Raw genomic sequence first — 17,652 nt, 5'->3', positions numbered from 1 at the left:
ACAGCTCTATGACCTGAGGAAAAAGCGTTAAAATAGAGCAGATAAAATGATGTCCTCAGAAATAGTGATGAAAAGGGTGGAGTTGAACCAAATGAACTGGAAAATGCTTTCTAGGCAGAACAGGAACCTTTATTACAATAAACATGTACCTGCCTCTGGTGTTGTAGATAATAGGAAGTTGCAACAGATCTTGCACTACTCACCTTCAGGCGATGTTGGAGTAGTCATCTTTGTACCCTGCCAAGAGATTTCTTACATTATGAAAATACAGAGCTGCAATAATTGATAAGCTTCCAGGCAGAGGCTGCCTGTTTCTCTTTGCAGATAGTATAGCACTTGTGCTTTCCAAGGAACATGCTTTAGTTGCAGAGATATATCATAATTCTTCCTACCAGGGCTAATAGGCAAATTGTAGTTATGCACAGTGGAATGTGCATTCCCCCTAATTGATTTTGTGAATTTGCAGGTGATGAAATCTCCAGACCTGCTGGCATCAGTTACTTGTTACAAGCTGCCACCTGGGAAATGGTATGATCCTTTTAGTAAAGTAATACAAGTCTGTCATAAAGGAGTTACAATTTTTTCATCCTACTATTCCTATTAAAGGAATACCAGCCCTACATGATTGTCAGTCTAATTTTGTCTAGTTCTTACTGTCATTTGCCTTGGACTAATACTGTCCTTTAACTTTTGCAATCAACTTCTCTTTTTTCTACTATGTCTCTCTCCCCTAGGTTTGAGTCTCCCCTAGAGTGCCTAAGGTACTTAATTAATATAACTTCCTTGTTTTCATGTGGTTCTAGGCTGAATGAAACAAGTTGATTCAATATTCTCTTACAAGGCTGGTTTTTTTCAATTGTCTGGGTCTCCATCCCCGCTCTCCTTCTTCCATTTGAAGATCCTTACATCATCTGTGTAAAAGCATTGCCAGAACCAGTGTGTTTCAGTGAAACACAGAACATGGTGATACACATTACTAAGACATCCTCATACGAAAGGACTCCACCAGTACAAGAGAAGGAAGTTTTCCAATCCTTCTGATGCAAAATCAACTTTGAATTTCTCAACTGTTTTTTACATTTGATGCACAAACTCTTCATATATTTTGTAATCATTTGCCACCTCCCTCTGTGCAAAGAGAGATCTTTATGAATGTTGGTCATTTAGTAATTCTACTCTGTTTCCCTATTATTTTCTTATCTAATGTATTTTCAAACCATTGGGCAATAAATACGATCAATAAGTTAATGATATACAGTTGACTTGCATAACATGTGCCAAATTTTTTTAGTCATAAACCAATGTTATAATTCAGTTAAATATTATCCCAAGACACACAGGGTTGAAAGTCACTGCTTAAGCAGAAATCATATTTCCCTTAAGCTGCAGATTCAGAAAGTGAGGTACTAAAAACATCATTCAGAGAGATGTGTGTAAACACAGCTTGGTCAAAGACACTTCATGACCAATATTAGACAGTTAAAGTAATTATTTTCCAAGTGAAAGCTTGGGTAGTAATATAGCCCATGAATAGACTCACATACTTCTGTGTGTTATATTACTTTGCTCTGGTAAATACTCAGTCATCCATAGGAAATGGGTGCCAACGTGGTGATGGCTCCTCTGCTCCACCTGGAGAAATGTGCATTTCCACCAACCAGTATGGAGACAGTAGTGAGGAGAAACAAGGTAAGTCTGAGTGGGCTTCAGCACAAGTGTGATAGTTTGATAATTGAACGTGTCAGCAGAGAGAACCAGGGAGGATTTTTTTATGTTTCAAAAATATTTGGGAATTCTTTTTTGTTTGATTGGTTGGGGATTTTTTTACCCTCTTCTTCATTAAATTTTTGAAGAAAGTTTCTTCCAGCTTCAATTTGATTTTTCCTGCTTAATTTTCAACATCTCTAAAGTGCAAGTCTCTCATAAATCTTCATAAGGATATTTATAGCAAAGTGTTTCCTCATCCAAATTCAATGGAGATTCAACAAGTAATACCTTTCTCCTTAAATTGCAATAGATTTGTTGATAGAATTCAGATTTAATCCAAAATATCTAGACCAAGGTACAGGCAACAGCAGCCTTTTTCTTTTTTTTTTTCCTTTTTTTTTAAAAGTCTAGGCAAGGGCGGAAATTTTCTTGAATTCAGGAACTGATTATCCTAGCTTAATCTTTGTCACATTCAGAGGTTACAAAAACAGTTGCTGCTGTTTCCTGTAAAGAATTGATCAAAGTAGTGAGAGTGCATTTTAACTACCGCTGTCTGAGTAAATTAGCATCAGAATTCTAGTATTTCCAGAATACTGTACTAAAATGATGCTGCAAATAATTTCATACCATGCATCAATTCAGGTTTCTCCTGCAACAAGTGTAATTTTGAAACCAATCTATGCAAAGTATTTCATGAATTTAATTTACAGTCTGGATGGATAAGATAGTCCTTCTCCTTGAAGATTCTGGTTCTGGAGTCCAAAGAAGAGCTTAAATTTATCAAAAATTATAATTCTGCCTAAAAGCCTATATAGGTTCATCTACTCACTGTACAACAAAGCAAGCATATTTGTGGGGATTTTAACATTTCGCTTTAAGTACGAAATAGATTGTCCATGGAGGAGCCTGTGTCTTTCTGTGCACTCTGAAAATGCTAATTAGATCATGTCAGCTACCACTGAATGCAGCTGAAATCTGTGAGAAAGAGCAGTAAATTAAATCCAGATTCTTCAAATTACAATTGTGTGCTCATGTACACAAAGTTTTTCTTCCTCCAGTAGGACTCTCTGTTTTATCCAAATAGTATGCAGAGATCTGTTTGGGACAGGAGTCAGAATCAACTCCAGGAGAATCGATTTTTTATGTCTCTGCAAATAAGACAATTGTTAAGATTGTATTAGATATCAATTCCTTTTTGTGTTAGTTTATTGTGCTGTACAAAAATGTATTAAATGGCAATGGCTGGAAAATATGTCTGTTGAATTCCCTGACATGTCTAACACGTCTCAGGCTAGCGTATTTTTTTTATTATTTGCACAAGAGGTGGTTATGCTAAGTTTCACTGCATAGCTTTGAAATCCTCATTGTACTTGGTTTCCCTGGAAAGGGCATTTCCTCCAGGCAGCACATTCTGTTATGATTGTAGAATATAGAACAAGAGGTGCATTCTTCCATTAATTTTTACAGTAGCTTTTTGCACCTGTTTGTTGAGGGAATACTGCTATAGATAAATGCTTATATGAAAATAAAGAATTAAAGGTTGTTCCAAAGACTGATTTAGAAAAATGAGCATATGGACTCTGTAAAAGATTAAATATTAAATTATGTTGTATTTTAATAGGACTGAGGAAAAGGTGTAGAACTAGGCTTTGAGAGACAGGCTGTGTGCTGGAACTGCTTGGATAATTCTCTGGGTTACTCCAGGAGATAAGTCAGCTGTCAGATATAAAGATATAGATCTGGCTGTATCAAATTGAAGATTCATCCTGCTGCCACTTTCTTCTGATTTGAGATTATTGCAAAACTATTTTTCCACTTAGGTTTCAGCTCCTGATCTTATGTCGATGACAGGTTCCTGCTCTTTTCTCTGGGCTCTATTCAGGTTTAAGTCAGTATCTGCAGTGAAAATATCTAAAAGATGGAATTTCAGTTTTTATTGTTAATTTGGTCTTCATATTGCAAAAACACCAGTGAAGGAATGAAAACTAACTACTCTTAAAAATGTTTTGCTCACATAATATCACAAACTGAGATATTATACATATGCACACTTGAAATAGAACCTTAAATTGCAGACTGTTCCTCTGAGACTTGGAATTTTTCCTTAGAGGTTATTTTAAATATTTGTTTTTTTCACAGGAAACTCTGCAGAAATTATCTAGAACATCCCACATATTCCTTCCTTCTGGACTTTTCCTCTCTAAGCAGTGACTTTACATTTTTTAGTCAAACTTCCAGCAAATTTGCTTTGGCTTGCTTCTTAAGTTGTATTTTCTGTGAAAATGAATACTGCTTTGGAAAATAATAATGAATGATCAAGGATTTATTTTTTTAATTAAAAAAGGTAACATTCCTGTTATTTGTGAATATTGCTTTGCAATTGTTTTTTCAGCTATGAGAAAATTCCTGAGGAAATATGGAATATGATTTGGTTCATTTTGTGCAATGTGAAGCAGATATGCTTCAACAGTGTTTGTGGTTTTGACGAACAACTGACACGCTTTTCAGCCACTTAAAGAGCTAAGGAATTAAAGCAGCAATAAAAAGTTGGTTGATGAATCAGCCAATCTGCACATTAACTTGAGTCTGGAATGCTTACATGAATTATTTCTGTTTTCCCCTCTCTTACCTTGTGATTTAATTGTTGCAGTAAACTGATGTGAATATGAGAGCCATGAAATTGAACATCGTAATGTGACTATAAATGCTGCAGTGGTAACTTTATTTAAAACTATTGGTGAACTATGATAATATAGAATAAGCCAAAAGCATTTACAGGGGCTGGAACCAATCTGAGAGGGTGTGTTAAGGCATTGTAGCTCCTGTCTAACCAGAATCACAATTAGAAGGCAGGGTCTGAACTCATCTTCCTCCACTGTGTAAGGGAAAAGGAGGGTGAAAGTTTCCACATAGCACATGAAATCTGGAGACAGTGCCACCTACCAGCCGTTCTGTTTGGGGTGAAGCTGCAATAAGTTTGCTCTTCACAGATGCATCTGCTTATGCTTTTTTTTAAAAAATTAAATCTTTCCATGACTACAATAAATGGTTCAAGGAATGGGTCTGTCCAGCCTGTCAGGCACATGCAAGCTCTTTCATTCAGCTTGGATATGATGCATAAAGGGTTATCTGACACCCACGCAGAAACAAACCTCTGTCCCTCCATCCCAGTAAGCAATTATTTATCTGGTTGCATACTCTCCTCAATTTTCCTGAATGAACTGGTACAACAGACTGGGGTCTGTTCCAGAAAGACATCTCCTGCCTCCCTTTTCTAACCTATGCTGCCCTACAGAGGAATGTGGAAGGGGGAAAAATGATCCATCTTTACCACGTTGCTACATGCACTGCAAGAAATAAGGCAGAGGAAAGGCAAGTGGGGAGACTATGTCATTCTGAGGACTCAACTCTTCTCTAAATGATGTGGTTTCTAATTTAATACAGCAACTTTCTAAAGATTATGAGCACTGGCAAACTTTGAAGTATGTCATATGATGAGTCTCACCTTCTGTTGTTAGTGGAATAGAAAAAAAATATTTTTGCTGTCTGATTATTTCCTGGTGTTAAGTCTTTGTTTTTCTATGCAAGAACCCTGGACAAACAGAGGACATACTGAAATTCTTCACGTGATAGCTGCAGTGTATTTTAAAAATAGCCTCTGCATATAAACCATGCTAGCTTGGAGAATTTCCTGCAAATAAGTAGCTGCACCCATATATGTGAAGAAAAAAGTATATGTTATAGTAATATAATATAAAGAGACTAGTTTGGATTTGGTTTGGTGAAAGGAGGGCTTGGTGGTCTGTTTTGGTTTTTTTTTCTGTTTCTTCTCTCTCATCTCACTTCCACTGCCCTGTTTCTCCTTGTTCATTATTTAAAAATTCTGGGTTTTCTTGCTTTTTTACAGGAGTCTGTTCGAAATTTTCCTGTGTGCTAATTAGAAAGCATGTGATGGTGAAAACATATCCTTTTGCTTCTGTTTTTGAGCTTTTAATTTTTTGTTTGTTTGCTTCAATTCAGGTTTCCCCTGTGACAAGTGTGATTTTGAAACCAATCTATGCAGAGCTCTTAATGAATTTAATTTACAACCTGGATGGATAAGAAGAAATGGTCAATCTGGCATAGGACCACCATACTCTGACCACAGTGGGAATGAGAGCAGTAAGAATCCTCATGTTCTTTGCAGAAACCATGGACTGTTACAAATTATATAGTTTTCTGTTTGATTTACTTATTTTTGCTATTTTACTGATAGTTCAATTGTATTCTGCCACACGTTTTCTGAGGACTTGTGTCTAGGTTTTTAGGTGATAGCAATTGCAAAGACCTAGAACTATAAAAAAACCCCAAAAAACAAAAAACAAAAAAAAACCTACAAAAACCCCAGTATTCCCTTTAGCAATTCTTGTTATCATAGAGGAGCAAGTAATCAGTTACAAGAGTAGTGTTTATCTACCTGAGTAATCTTTACCTGTTTTGGAGATATGAGGTGATAAAGTCAGCCTTGATGATTGCAAAGTTTAGAAATGTTAAGACCTATTTTCAGTTTTTCTTGGGTTGGTGAATGCCTGGAGTGTGTGGATCTATTATCTGTGGCTAATGCTCCAAATGTTTTGAGAGAAGATGGCTTTGTGTCTGGGGACAGGGTAAGCTTTGATACCCTGTTTGAGCCAGTTTTTATCTAGATCTTATTCCAATTCCATTTTGCCTCAAAGACTGTCTCTCAACTAATTCCTTTTCTCTGTCCTCAGATAAAATATATCCCTTATACTTTTCCTATTGCCAGGTTAATCCTGCTTTCTGAAACCTGTCTTCTTCCTTCTGTTATACATGATTTTCTTCATAACTTTTTAGCTAAGTCAAGCCACTTTTTTAGCTGCAGCAAGCCTTCTTCTGCTTTCCAAAGCTGTTGGAAGGCTTGTTTGTAAGCAAGCAAGGAAGTAGGGAAAGAATAGATGGGGACTTCTGATCTCATGGTAAAGGGGTGAGCTGGTTGAACTAATAACTGTTTAGTTCTCTTCTCCATATTTTCTGTTATTCTCCTTCCCTTCCTTTCCATCTGCTCCCTCTCTCTTCTCGTGGGTACAAGCAGTGCTGTGACAGCCCCCAGTGCAGGCACCTGAAGGCAGTGTTGGGAGTGTATAAGCACATAACTATGTGGGATGCAAGTGTTGTTGTGAGACTGATTAGCCCAGGTGTTTTACACCTCTCTTCCAAACTGTGCTTGTCTGGGAGTCTGGAAATCTGTGCTGTTCTAAAGAAAGCAGCACCTCCTACACATTGCATAAGCTACCAAACAGGTAGAAGTTCCATGTAATGATGAGTATGAGCTGGTGGTTTCAAGGTTAACATCTGGAACACTTGCTTAGAAATAAGCAGATGAAAATGGAATACAACTTTAAATTATTCTCACCGAAAAACATCAGCAAAAAACCCCACTCTATATTTTCTTGCAAGTGGACAATTCTCATGATGCTTTGTAATTAGGAAACTTTATACATATGATGTGCTTTTTAACAACTTCAGGTTTTACTTGAGTGTAGCACGCAAGCACATCCTGCTCTGTGCACTTTGCTTCTGAAAATAAGGCTGCTCTTAAATAAATATTGATTTAAACTGATGTTGGCAAAAAAATTTGAGCAACTACCAAATATTTTCATAAATGTAAGCTTTATTTCAAGTATGTAAGTTGTGTAATAATTTATCTTTAAAATAATAACAGCTCTTCTCATCAAGAAGCACAATTAAAAAAATAAAGGTACAAAAGTACCAGGGAATACAAATACAGCAAACTCTTGGTTAGAATTACAGTCTTACAGTCAACAGTCTTACTCTAGTTGAAGTTTCTAGGATTTGTGCATGATTGGTAGCACACACCATATCAGGATGTAGTGAAGACCGGAAAGATACTCTTGGTTATAACCATAAAAATGGTTACCTTATCTTGCAAAGAACTGGTGGAGAGCAGAAAATTTAACTTATGTAGACAAAATATTGAGAATCATCAACCCAAAGGGTTTGTTACAGACAAAGCAAACTGCTTAGTCACTTGAACAGTTCAGTCACATTTACTTGTTTTGGGCAGTCAGTGACTGTTGTATCTTCCATGTCTGAATTGTGTGGTAGCCATGTTAATCTAAGTTATTTTATTCAGGTAAAAGAAAGTTCAAATACTTGTACCTTTTCAGCTTTCAAGAGGCTGTACACTCAGATATGTGAACTGAATGACTAAGGAGATTTAAATGCATTTAGTTAATTTGTTTTTCTACCTAGAGAACGTCTAAACTGTACTTTCATTGCCTGACTGCTGGTGCTAATCACCTAGGAAATAATTATATTCTTATGGCAGTTAGTTGAGTTTTTCCATGGCTGGCTACTCAAGAGATTATGTAATCAGTTTTATGTTGGTTCCTGCTTAAAACCTGGAAATGACTCTGTGTGGTGACAACTGAGCAGAGTGTGCTCTATGGCAGAGTGTTAAAGGGAAGAGTTCCTGACATCAGAATAATACATGCACGTTAGCAGAAGAGCAAAGATCACTTGGTAGATGTAACTCCTTTGAAGATTTATGTAATAATTTACTAGAACCCAACATGGTTTTTTAGTGCTGTCTCTCATGATTCTTTTTTTTTTCACTGAAAAGGTAGTTGAACAGACCAATGACAACTGTTTTTAAAAAAAAATAAGACAACCTGTTTTTACTAAATGAAATTCTCATCTATGCAGAGGTCTAATGTGAAATCACTATTCAAAGAAATTCTTAAAATGATTATTTCTCTTCCATTTGTGTAAAACTTAAAATTCCTGTGGCAGGTGAAAAATAAGTTTTTGAATCTTAGATACATTTATCTTTAGGTAACTAAAAGAAAAATTTCAAAAATTTATGGAAGTTAACATCCAGTGGAACAGATTGGAGTCAGGGACAGGGCTCTGCAGAGGCACCAAGCCATCTGTTGTGGGTAGGAAGAATATCCTTGCAGCTGGCAGGCTCTGAAAGTGCTGCCTGAGCAGTCACAAAAGGTCTAAAACCTGGAGCATGACCATTGCTCTGGTAGCAGGCTACAAAATGCTTTTTTGTGGGGGATTCTCAGATGGCTCCAGCACTGAGCTAGGCTTGTGGTGCTTGGTCAGTGACTTTCCAGTTGCACACAAGGACGAAAGGTCAAGACGGGTGATTTAATAAATGAAGTGTTTAGATATTTTGACATATCTGGTTTCTGTAATAATCTTTATTTTTAGGACATTTTTATTCCTTGGGGACCACTTGGCTTTTTTCCTCCTTCATCTTCCTCCTTTCATTTACATGTTAATGTCAGAGAATGACAGTTTACTTGACATTGCTTGGAGTTTGGGAAGGAGGAGAGAAGGGAAAGGAATAAAAGAAATTAAAAAGGAGATTGAGCATTTTTTTATTCTTTATTTTCCCCCTTGCATTCTTTAACATCTAACATCTCTGAAATCTTTGTGTTCAGAAAGAGCCAAATTTTGACTAGCTGTATTTATTATCCTAAAATAGAGTGGTTACCTTCCATCTTTTATAAGATCTAAAACAGTATTGTCAGGAAGAGACATGGTCAGTCAAAAGGTATGGCAACAGCCATATTTTACTGACTCTTGTTAATCTGTTACACTTTCAAGGGAAGCAAGGACTTGTTTTATAAATGGAAAGGTAATGGTATTTTTAATGGTAGCTTTGAAATTCCCAAGAAAATTGTGTATATTGGGAGTGTGTACAGGGATACCACAACCTCCTCTTTGCAGTGAGGCAATTTTCTGAGCAGCCAAAAACCAGACACCTATCTGAACATATGCAGAACTTGTAAGATCACCACAGTCTCCTCTCCCATTTTCCACCATCTCCTTAAAGACTTGAACTGTCATGATAAATCTATGATTAGTCTGTATAGTTAGTTTCAGCAGTTTGGTGTTTAGGCATGGAATATGTAATCTATTCAATAATTGGGATTTAAAGTCTTTGATCAGCTTGCTGAGCTAGTCTCTCTTTGTCCCAAAATTTTGCACTTCAAACTTGAGTATGCATGCAGCAAATGAAGCATTTTGGAACCTTACTTAAAATTTTAGCTGGAACATGGAACATAACAATAATAATAATGAATAAATTAATAAATAAATAAACTATATTTAACATGAAAAAAGCTTGGCACGCAATGGCTACAAGTGTTAATATTTTCTGGGGAAAAAAATCTAGGTGGCTTTTTGGTTATTAATTTATACCTGTATGTGTGCCTCTTCTTGTTTTATTGGTTTTTAGGATTTTTTTCCCAAGCTTCTAAGTTTTCTATTTTTTTTTTTTTAATAGCTTATTTCCTCTCATTGTCCCCTGAAATGCAGTCCTCTTCTGCAACTTTAAGGACAAATGTTTTCCTTCCAACTGATGAAGAACGTGTCTGCCAGGTATTTTGGTGCATAGTCTTTGTATTACGTTGTTTATCATAGTATTTCCCTGGAATAATCAGACCTTTTTTTGTCCTAGATTAGATTTCATTACTGGGTCAGTCAAATGAGTGGAACATTGATGGTGGGACTTCAAAAGCACTCTGAAGATACTGTTACAAGTATCTGGCAAGTTTCAAGAGAACTACAAAGTCAGTGGAAAGTAGATACCGTAACAATCAATAGCACCAAGAAGTTTGAGGTTAGTAAATTGAAGTTACTGTAAATGACACTTGTTAAATGGTTTCTGAATTGTGGGTCTTTTTTAATAGGTTAAAACTAAATATTTTGTAAATGGAAAGAAAGCATTATCATGAGGTAAATAAGAGAAAAGCCATTTGGAAAATCCTACTTAGCATTAAAAAATATTTCTTGTTCTTATCTCTTAGTGGTGTTAAAACTAATACCAAAATTTGCTTAAACTGTGCATGTGTCTTAAACAAAACAATTGGTCTCTTTGAGTCATAATTATCTACCAGTCCTTAGAGGTGATATACTTGTGATCTTAACTTTCAGTGCAGTATTCCCTTAGCCTCAGTCTAACTGTACTGATAAATTCAAGGTTTCATTTATATAAGAAACAGAATTTTATACTGTAAGATAGTTTTATAGGGGTGTTTTGCAATGCAAATATCATAGGCTATTTAAATGTTTTTACATGTGTATTTACAAAAAACTTTAGTACAGTAAATGTAACTTAAGGCTATAATATTGTAGATGATGTATACTCACTGTTGTGCATAATACTGGTGAGAATGTGGGGAGCAGAGAAGAAAATGAGAGGGCTTTCCTTCTACAGCAGTTATTGTGAAGTTGGTTAGCATACAAGCCTGAAGGCGTGGAAGCATGACCTCATTTCAATAAACCATATGTGTAACATAATTATTTGACTTGCATATTGTGCTAAAGCATCCAACAGGATCTGAATTTTTGAAGTAATGCTCACCTGCTCAAACCTTACTCCAGCTTTAAAAAGGCCTATGTCAAACTTACTGCAGTAATCATTACAATTGGCTTAAGAAATACAGCTCAGCACCTCACCAAACCTAGAGTCTGAGTAAAATTTCTTCTTTGCACATTTTTGCTCCAGTGAAAATGTGCAAGACGTCACTGTCATACAAGTGGATGCAATTCACTTGCCCTTTTGCACTTTTTCTTTTTATATGACAAGATGTTCAGCCTACAGGGATGTCTGTGGAATTTTTCAAGATAAAATGTTGATCATTAAAGTTTCTATGGCAAATAATTATGAGAAAAAAATAATTTTTATTTGGGTGTACAAATCTTTTGGAAATAGGGTGCTTTAATGTCTTTGCTATTTTGCAAACACACTTGAAGTGAGATTTTAATTAAAATTAATCTCTGAACTTCCAGTGCTTTTTTTTTTCCTCATTTTGATGTTAAATATTTAATAGTCAAATACTTAGTCTCTTCCTACTAAAAAAATAAAATATATTGATTATCTTTATGGAATAGGAGATTTTGTTTCAAAACTTAAAAATCTCTGTTTTAGGGAATTCTGAAACACAAAGACTGTCAGTGGTTTAACTACTCAACACAAGGCAAGATCAGTATGGCTGGTTTGGCTGGGGTTTGGAGAACTGTATCATGGTTTGCTCTCCTAAGCTACTTTTGCTGTGTTCTACTGAGAACAAATTTCTGTCTCCCAGACTTCATAAAGAGAAATGGTTCTAGGCTTGGGGCTCACTGATTAGTCTTTTTTAGACACAAGAGCAGGTGGAGGCATCTAACATTATTTTCTTCTGGAAGTGAGGAAGTTAAGACAAGGCTTAGTGTTCGTGAGTTTTAGGGAAACACAGGTCAATACAGGCTCATGGTCTAGCAGAATATGAACTTGAAGCAGTCTCTGATTTTGTACCAGCAAAGTGAGACAGCCCCTCTTTCACATTGTCTAAATCACTTTATCTTGCTTTGAAATAAAATGTGACTATGAAGCCCTAACCGCAAGCTATATTATACAGTTAAATGCGTATTATAAATTAAATTATTAATAACTGAATTTTGACTTTGAAATGAAACATAACTCTGAAAAGGTTAAGTATTTGTCAAATCTTTGATACTAAAAATAATTTCTTGTATTTCTAATTATAAAATGGTTCACTATATTGTTTTAGAAACTTATCTAAAACTCTGTAATGATAGAAAAAGAAAACATGAATACACTGTCCTTCAACTGATGATGTCATGAAAGTACACATTAACTGTATGTAGCATTGCAGCAGAATTCAAGAGTTCAAGATATTATTTTCTAAAACAAATCAAATGAACAAGTTTCCAAGATGCTGCATTTCACTCATAGAAACATATTTTTGCATGTGATATGGCTGTTATACTTCTTGTGCAAGCCAACTACAACTTAAGAAAAACAAATTAACAAAACACAAAGAATTCCAACCCTCAAAAAACTCCAACTTCTAACATAATGGTCATATCCTTATCTAAGTTGTATCATCTTGTACAGTGAAATACTGTATTCTTTGCAATTTATAGAATAAATACATGTTTTCTGCTACAATCTGTTAAACTATGCAGAAAATGGTTGCTGAACTTTCAAAGTAATATCTGAGAAAATATTGCTGACACTGTGCGTTCGCTATTAAGAGCTAAAATGTACACCCAGCCAAGACTATGGAAAATCCTGGAGCTCCGACATCCCAAGGTTTGCCTAAGGAATAATTTAAGGAATGTTATCCATAAGATTGATTTTTTTTTTTTGTTATTTTGATTGGTGTGCTTTTTGTTGGGTTTTCCCAAGGACTGTGGTTGATCAGCCAGTTCCCCTTGTACACCACTGCAGAAAACCTGTAGTAGCCTGTGCATTTACAAATGCAGATTAAAATCTGCCCTTAAGATGAAATATAAGATATTTGTAACAACTTGTGTAGAGAAGATTTTTTTAGGGGTGGAAAAAAAATCACTGTTGTAACATTAGAGCAGAATAACTGTTGACCAAGTACTCCTCACAGTTTGTTTTGGCTAAAAACTTGATGAAAGGCATCTGACTAATGGTATTTGTTGATTGACTTTGCTCCAGGTCTCTGATAAATTATGAAACCAACCAGAAAATGTTCACATTTCCAGCCCTTGGTGGAATAGTAGCTAGATAAAACACAAAATTCTTTGTGTTTTAATCTTTAACTGTCACTATTCTTGCTTTGATTTAAGGCATTTTATTGTGATTTTCAAATCCTTCTTGTTAAAAGTTACTTCAATATTGAGTAAGACAATTAGTATATATATCTGTGCTGACGAGCCACATAAGTGTGAAAAAACCAGGATGGTAATCCTCAAAAATTGTTAAGTGTGGGATTTAAGTTCTCATAATTCCAATAGAAACTCTGTGGACTAGACTGGCATGTATTGTGAGGTGTTTCATCTTGTCCATGACACTGGTAAATTCGATTTCTTGTTGATTTGCTGTTGATCTCTTTAGGTTATCTTTTGGGGGATGGTGGAGACCCAGAGACAAGATGAAACTGTTGCCATTGATGATATTACTTTCAGTGAAGGATGTTCCCTGGCATATGGTAAGATTACCTGTTTTTTCAGGAGGCAGGTCGTTTTACTTTGTCTTTTCCTTGGATTTCCTTAGATTTCCTTAGAAAACACAATGGAAATCCTTTTGCTATTCAAAGGCTTTCTAAACTCCAAAAGTGTTTTCATCTGACTCATTTTTATTTCCCTAAGCAATCATCTGTCTTTTCACATTTAAACACAGTTACAAAGAAAGACAATAAACACTTTAAGAAATATGATACAGTATAAATGTAGGGCTCAGTGGGCAGAAAAGGTCTACTGTTTTTGGCCGAAGAATTGATGTGTTCAGCCAGCTTTGGGGCTGACTTTAGGGAGATTCCCAAGGCACTTGTGTATATTTCTAAACGCGTGGAGGTCCTGATCCTCAGCTGGGCAGAGCGGCTGTGTTGTTCTGCTCTGCTACACCCAGGAGTTGTGATGTCAGGCCAGTCATGTCTCCAGTCAGAGCATCTCTGCGTGTCAGGATTCTTTAGCAAAACATTTCCTATTTCTCTTTCAACCCGATGTATTTTCATGGGAAAGGAATACTACCCATCCTAGCATAAATTAAATTGCTTGCTGTGCCGTATTGCACAAGAGTGTTGCCCTGTGCACCCATGTCACATCCTCAGTTGAGCACAGTCAAAACACCTCTTTTGTTTTTCTTCCTCTTATTCTTAGCACAGGCACTGAGGGTTCAGACTTCAAACTTAACTTCAGGTATGGAAGCAGCGTTTGACACAGACCAAACTAGGTTATGTGATTAGGTTTGTGTTCACTGTAATCCAAAATAATGCTCTCCATATTTCCCAGTAGGAAAAAAAATATTGAAAAGAGATGCACATGGTTATTAGCATGTTAGAGAAATAAGCAATTGCAGGGAGATCACACTAAGAGCAAGATACAAGTCTTGATTTAGTGGTGCAGGCAGGCATACATATTTATCTCAAAGGGGGTCTATATTAGGGAAATGAAGTTTTGTGTAACTAAACTTGATCATGTCAGCTTCTCCGTGTTGCAGTGGAGAGATATAGAAGTAAATGTTATATAAATATATTTTCATGCCAGAGCACATCTTACTTTTCTGCTTTGTAGACGTTTTTCAGCTGTATTACTTAAATAAGCAAGGATGTTAATTTAAAACTTCAGGCATGCTTGTCTAGGAACTAAGAAAAGAGTACAGTGCATTTAGCCTGAAAAAAATTAATTTGAAATGGAGTTTGAAATCTGTCTCCAATGTAAAGAGGACAGATGTGAATTTTTTTCCCCAACTTCTTTCTTTTCCTTGGAGGATTTCTGCAGGTAAAATGGAGATATAAAACAGAAAAAAACTCCTGCATTGCTAAATTCTAGTGACCTATGTAATTGTTTAACCAGTTCCTGCAGGAGGCTATAGATCTGTCTGTAAAAATATATTGAATTTTTTCATAAATGAAGTTCCTAAAGCAAACAAAAATTAAAAAAAAAAATAATCAGCTATAGAGATGAAATACTGTCTCAAAGAGATGGAGGGAAAAAAAAGGGAAACAGAAATACAGGTACTCACCAGAACTTATAAGTCCAGGTCTTAATCTTACATTACATGGCAGGTGTTAAACTGTATATTGTGGCTTACAGATTGAGCTGCTGCATTGTTGAGTACATCAAGAATATTCTAATAAGAACCAGTTCTTATCCTGCGTTTCCCCAATAGAAAACTCAACTTCATTAGGTGACTTTTAAATGGCTCACAGCAGACAAAACCAGGGTCAAAGGATCTTAATTTTGTCCCTGAGAGAGGAATGGTACTACTGAACATATTCCAGTAATTAAAACAAAAGGTCAGACTAATGGTTGGTTGAATTTGGAATAATTTTTTCTCTAGTCCTTTTGGAATGTCTAGATAAGTAGACTTTTAATGAAGACCACTTCAATTGCATGAAATTCCTAGTTAAAACTTGCATTTTTAATGTACGCTTCATGATTTTTAATCCCAGTATAAATGCATGTAAGAGATAACCTGTGCATTTTTATTCATTAGTATGACTGTGCTTTTAGGTCCATGAGTAAAATCTCTTAAATTTTTGTGCTGTCAGGACTTTCTTCGTAAAAACTGTGATGGTTAAATATAAATGTAATTTCATTATACTTGAAGTCTTCACTTCTATTCCTCCCGTCTCCCAAACCATTCCCCTTCAGTCTGTTGTCCAGTACCACTAAAGACTAAACTTAATGCATTTTAAAAAATACAACCAAAACTCTATCTTCAGTATTTTAATAGAAGATACTCTACAGTTCGTAGTTTTCCCAACAGCTGCCAAATAGCTTGTTATCACTCAAAAACCCCATAGTTCTTTTTTATACAACTGCATATGGACTGCAGAAAAAAATAGCTGTCAAACAGAAAATATTAGTTATTTTCTGAAACATACATAACACGAAAGCTTTATACCTTTAGTAGACCTTCTGTTCAAAGGCCTCATATTCTTATCTAAGTGGCTGTTCTGCAGAACTCCCTCTCAACCCCATAAGAATTATGAATGTGAAGAACCCCATTAAGACTGTTCCTCTGATCTCTCCAAAGAAATGAAAGCCAAGAGCTCTAAGGCATGAAAGTAGAATGCTATGAGGGAGTAGGAGTCTTTAGTCCTCCTTAAGTCACTTGTTATACAGAAGTTACACAGCTTCTCTGCACAGTTGTGTTGTTTCTCAGGAAAACTGAAGTAATTATATATGCATTACTTATAATGCATAAATTTTTAAGAAAATCCAGTATGAATACTTCAAGTGACAAAATCTCAGACTTAATTCCATTGTTAAATCTAATCCTGCAAAGATGTAGCTTTTAATATTACAGATGCAGGTCTTTGAGATGAACTGCTACAGGGATGGAGTCAGAAAATCCAAAATACTAATCTTACTGTTGTCTGACATGCTGTGGAATTAAGAGCTGGAAAATGGGTATTTTGTCAAAAAAACCCAAAACATCAAAAATGTTTAAAACTAAAGTGAAAAAAATGCAGAATGAGTACAAATATTTTGTATTAATAATTCAAAAGTGTTTAAAGAACTTGATTCCTTTTGACTGTACTTGCAACTTTTTTTTAAATGTCGAAATTTAACAGAATCCATCCTTTTCCCTCGTGGAATTTTGCATGTTCCCTGAGATTTCTCACATAATACACATGGTTTGAAAAAAGTGCATATTTATGCATCACTGGAACAAGGAAGAAATGAAAGGTTTGTAGCACTACCTGGACAGGCCATCTCACTGAGATTTCAGTAATGTGAATAATACCGTCTCTCTGAGATGAAGTAGCATCTATCTGTAGTGACCTGAAATTGTTTTCTCCATGCAATTAGGAATCTCTACGTTTTCTCTGAGATACCCCAATCGCTATTTAAAAGTCTGCCTTAACCAGGAGATTATCTTTCCCCCGCAATAATATTAGAGGAATATCAAGGGAGACCTTATCACACTCTGCAACTAACATGAAAAGAAGCTGCAGCCAGGTGGGGTTAGGTCTCTTCTCCCAGGCAACCAGTGACAGGACAAGAGGACACAGTCTTAAGGTGCATCAGGGGAGGTTTAGGTTGGACATTAGGAAGAAGTTCTTCACAGAGAGAGTGACTGGGCACTGGAATGGGCTGCCGAGGGAGGTGGTGGTGCACTGTCCCTGGAGGTGTTTCAGAAAAAACTGGATGTGGTACTTAGTGCTATGGTCTAGTTGGCAAGGTGGTGTTGGATAATAGGTTGGACTTGATGATCTCAGAGGTCTTTTCCAACCTAGCAGTTTCTGTGATGCTGTGATTAAGAAATGATACATCCATCATCATAGTGCAATCCTGCTTAAAATCCTGGCCACTGTTGAAGGCAACTAGTCAGGCATGATGTGCCCTTAAAAAAAATTCTGGAAAATATGTGGTAATGAAACTTTTTGTCTCTAAAGAGAAGCATTCTTTTACAAGTAGTTT

At 35.9% G+C, this 17,652-nt stretch overlaps 1 protein-coding gene across 1 annotated transcript in view; it reads left to right on the top strand.

The window, feature by feature from the left end:
* The first annotated feature begins 1,526 nt into the window (after positions 1–1,526).
* The window catches only part of MALRD1 (MAM and LDL receptor class A domain containing 1), a 242,574-nt gene continuing 226,448 nt past the window's right edge, over positions 1,527–17,652 (top strand). The window contains exons 1-5 of the mRNA XM_039388522.1: positions 1,527–1,689; positions 5,728–5,868; positions 10,028–10,122; positions 10,202–10,363; positions 13,616–13,709. Coding sequence (XP_039244456.1) covers positions 1,527–1,689; positions 5,728–5,868; positions 10,028–10,122; positions 10,202–10,363; positions 13,616–13,709 — 655 coding nt within the window. The remainder of the gene's footprint in view (positions 1,690–5,727; positions 5,869–10,027; positions 10,123–10,201; positions 10,364–13,615; positions 13,710–17,652) is intronic.

Source organism: Pipra filicauda, unplaced genomic scaffold, assembly GCF_003945595.2.
Source record: "Pipra filicauda isolate LSUMZ 115617 unplaced genomic scaffold, ASM394559v2 scaffold65_size3143899_pilon, whole genome shotgun sequence".
Classification (NCBI taxonomy): Eukaryota; Metazoa; Chordata; class Aves; order Passeriformes; family Pipridae; genus Pipra; species Pipra filicauda.
Note: the sequence above shows the minus strand (reverse complement) of the source record. Positions and strands in the feature narration are given on the sequence as shown.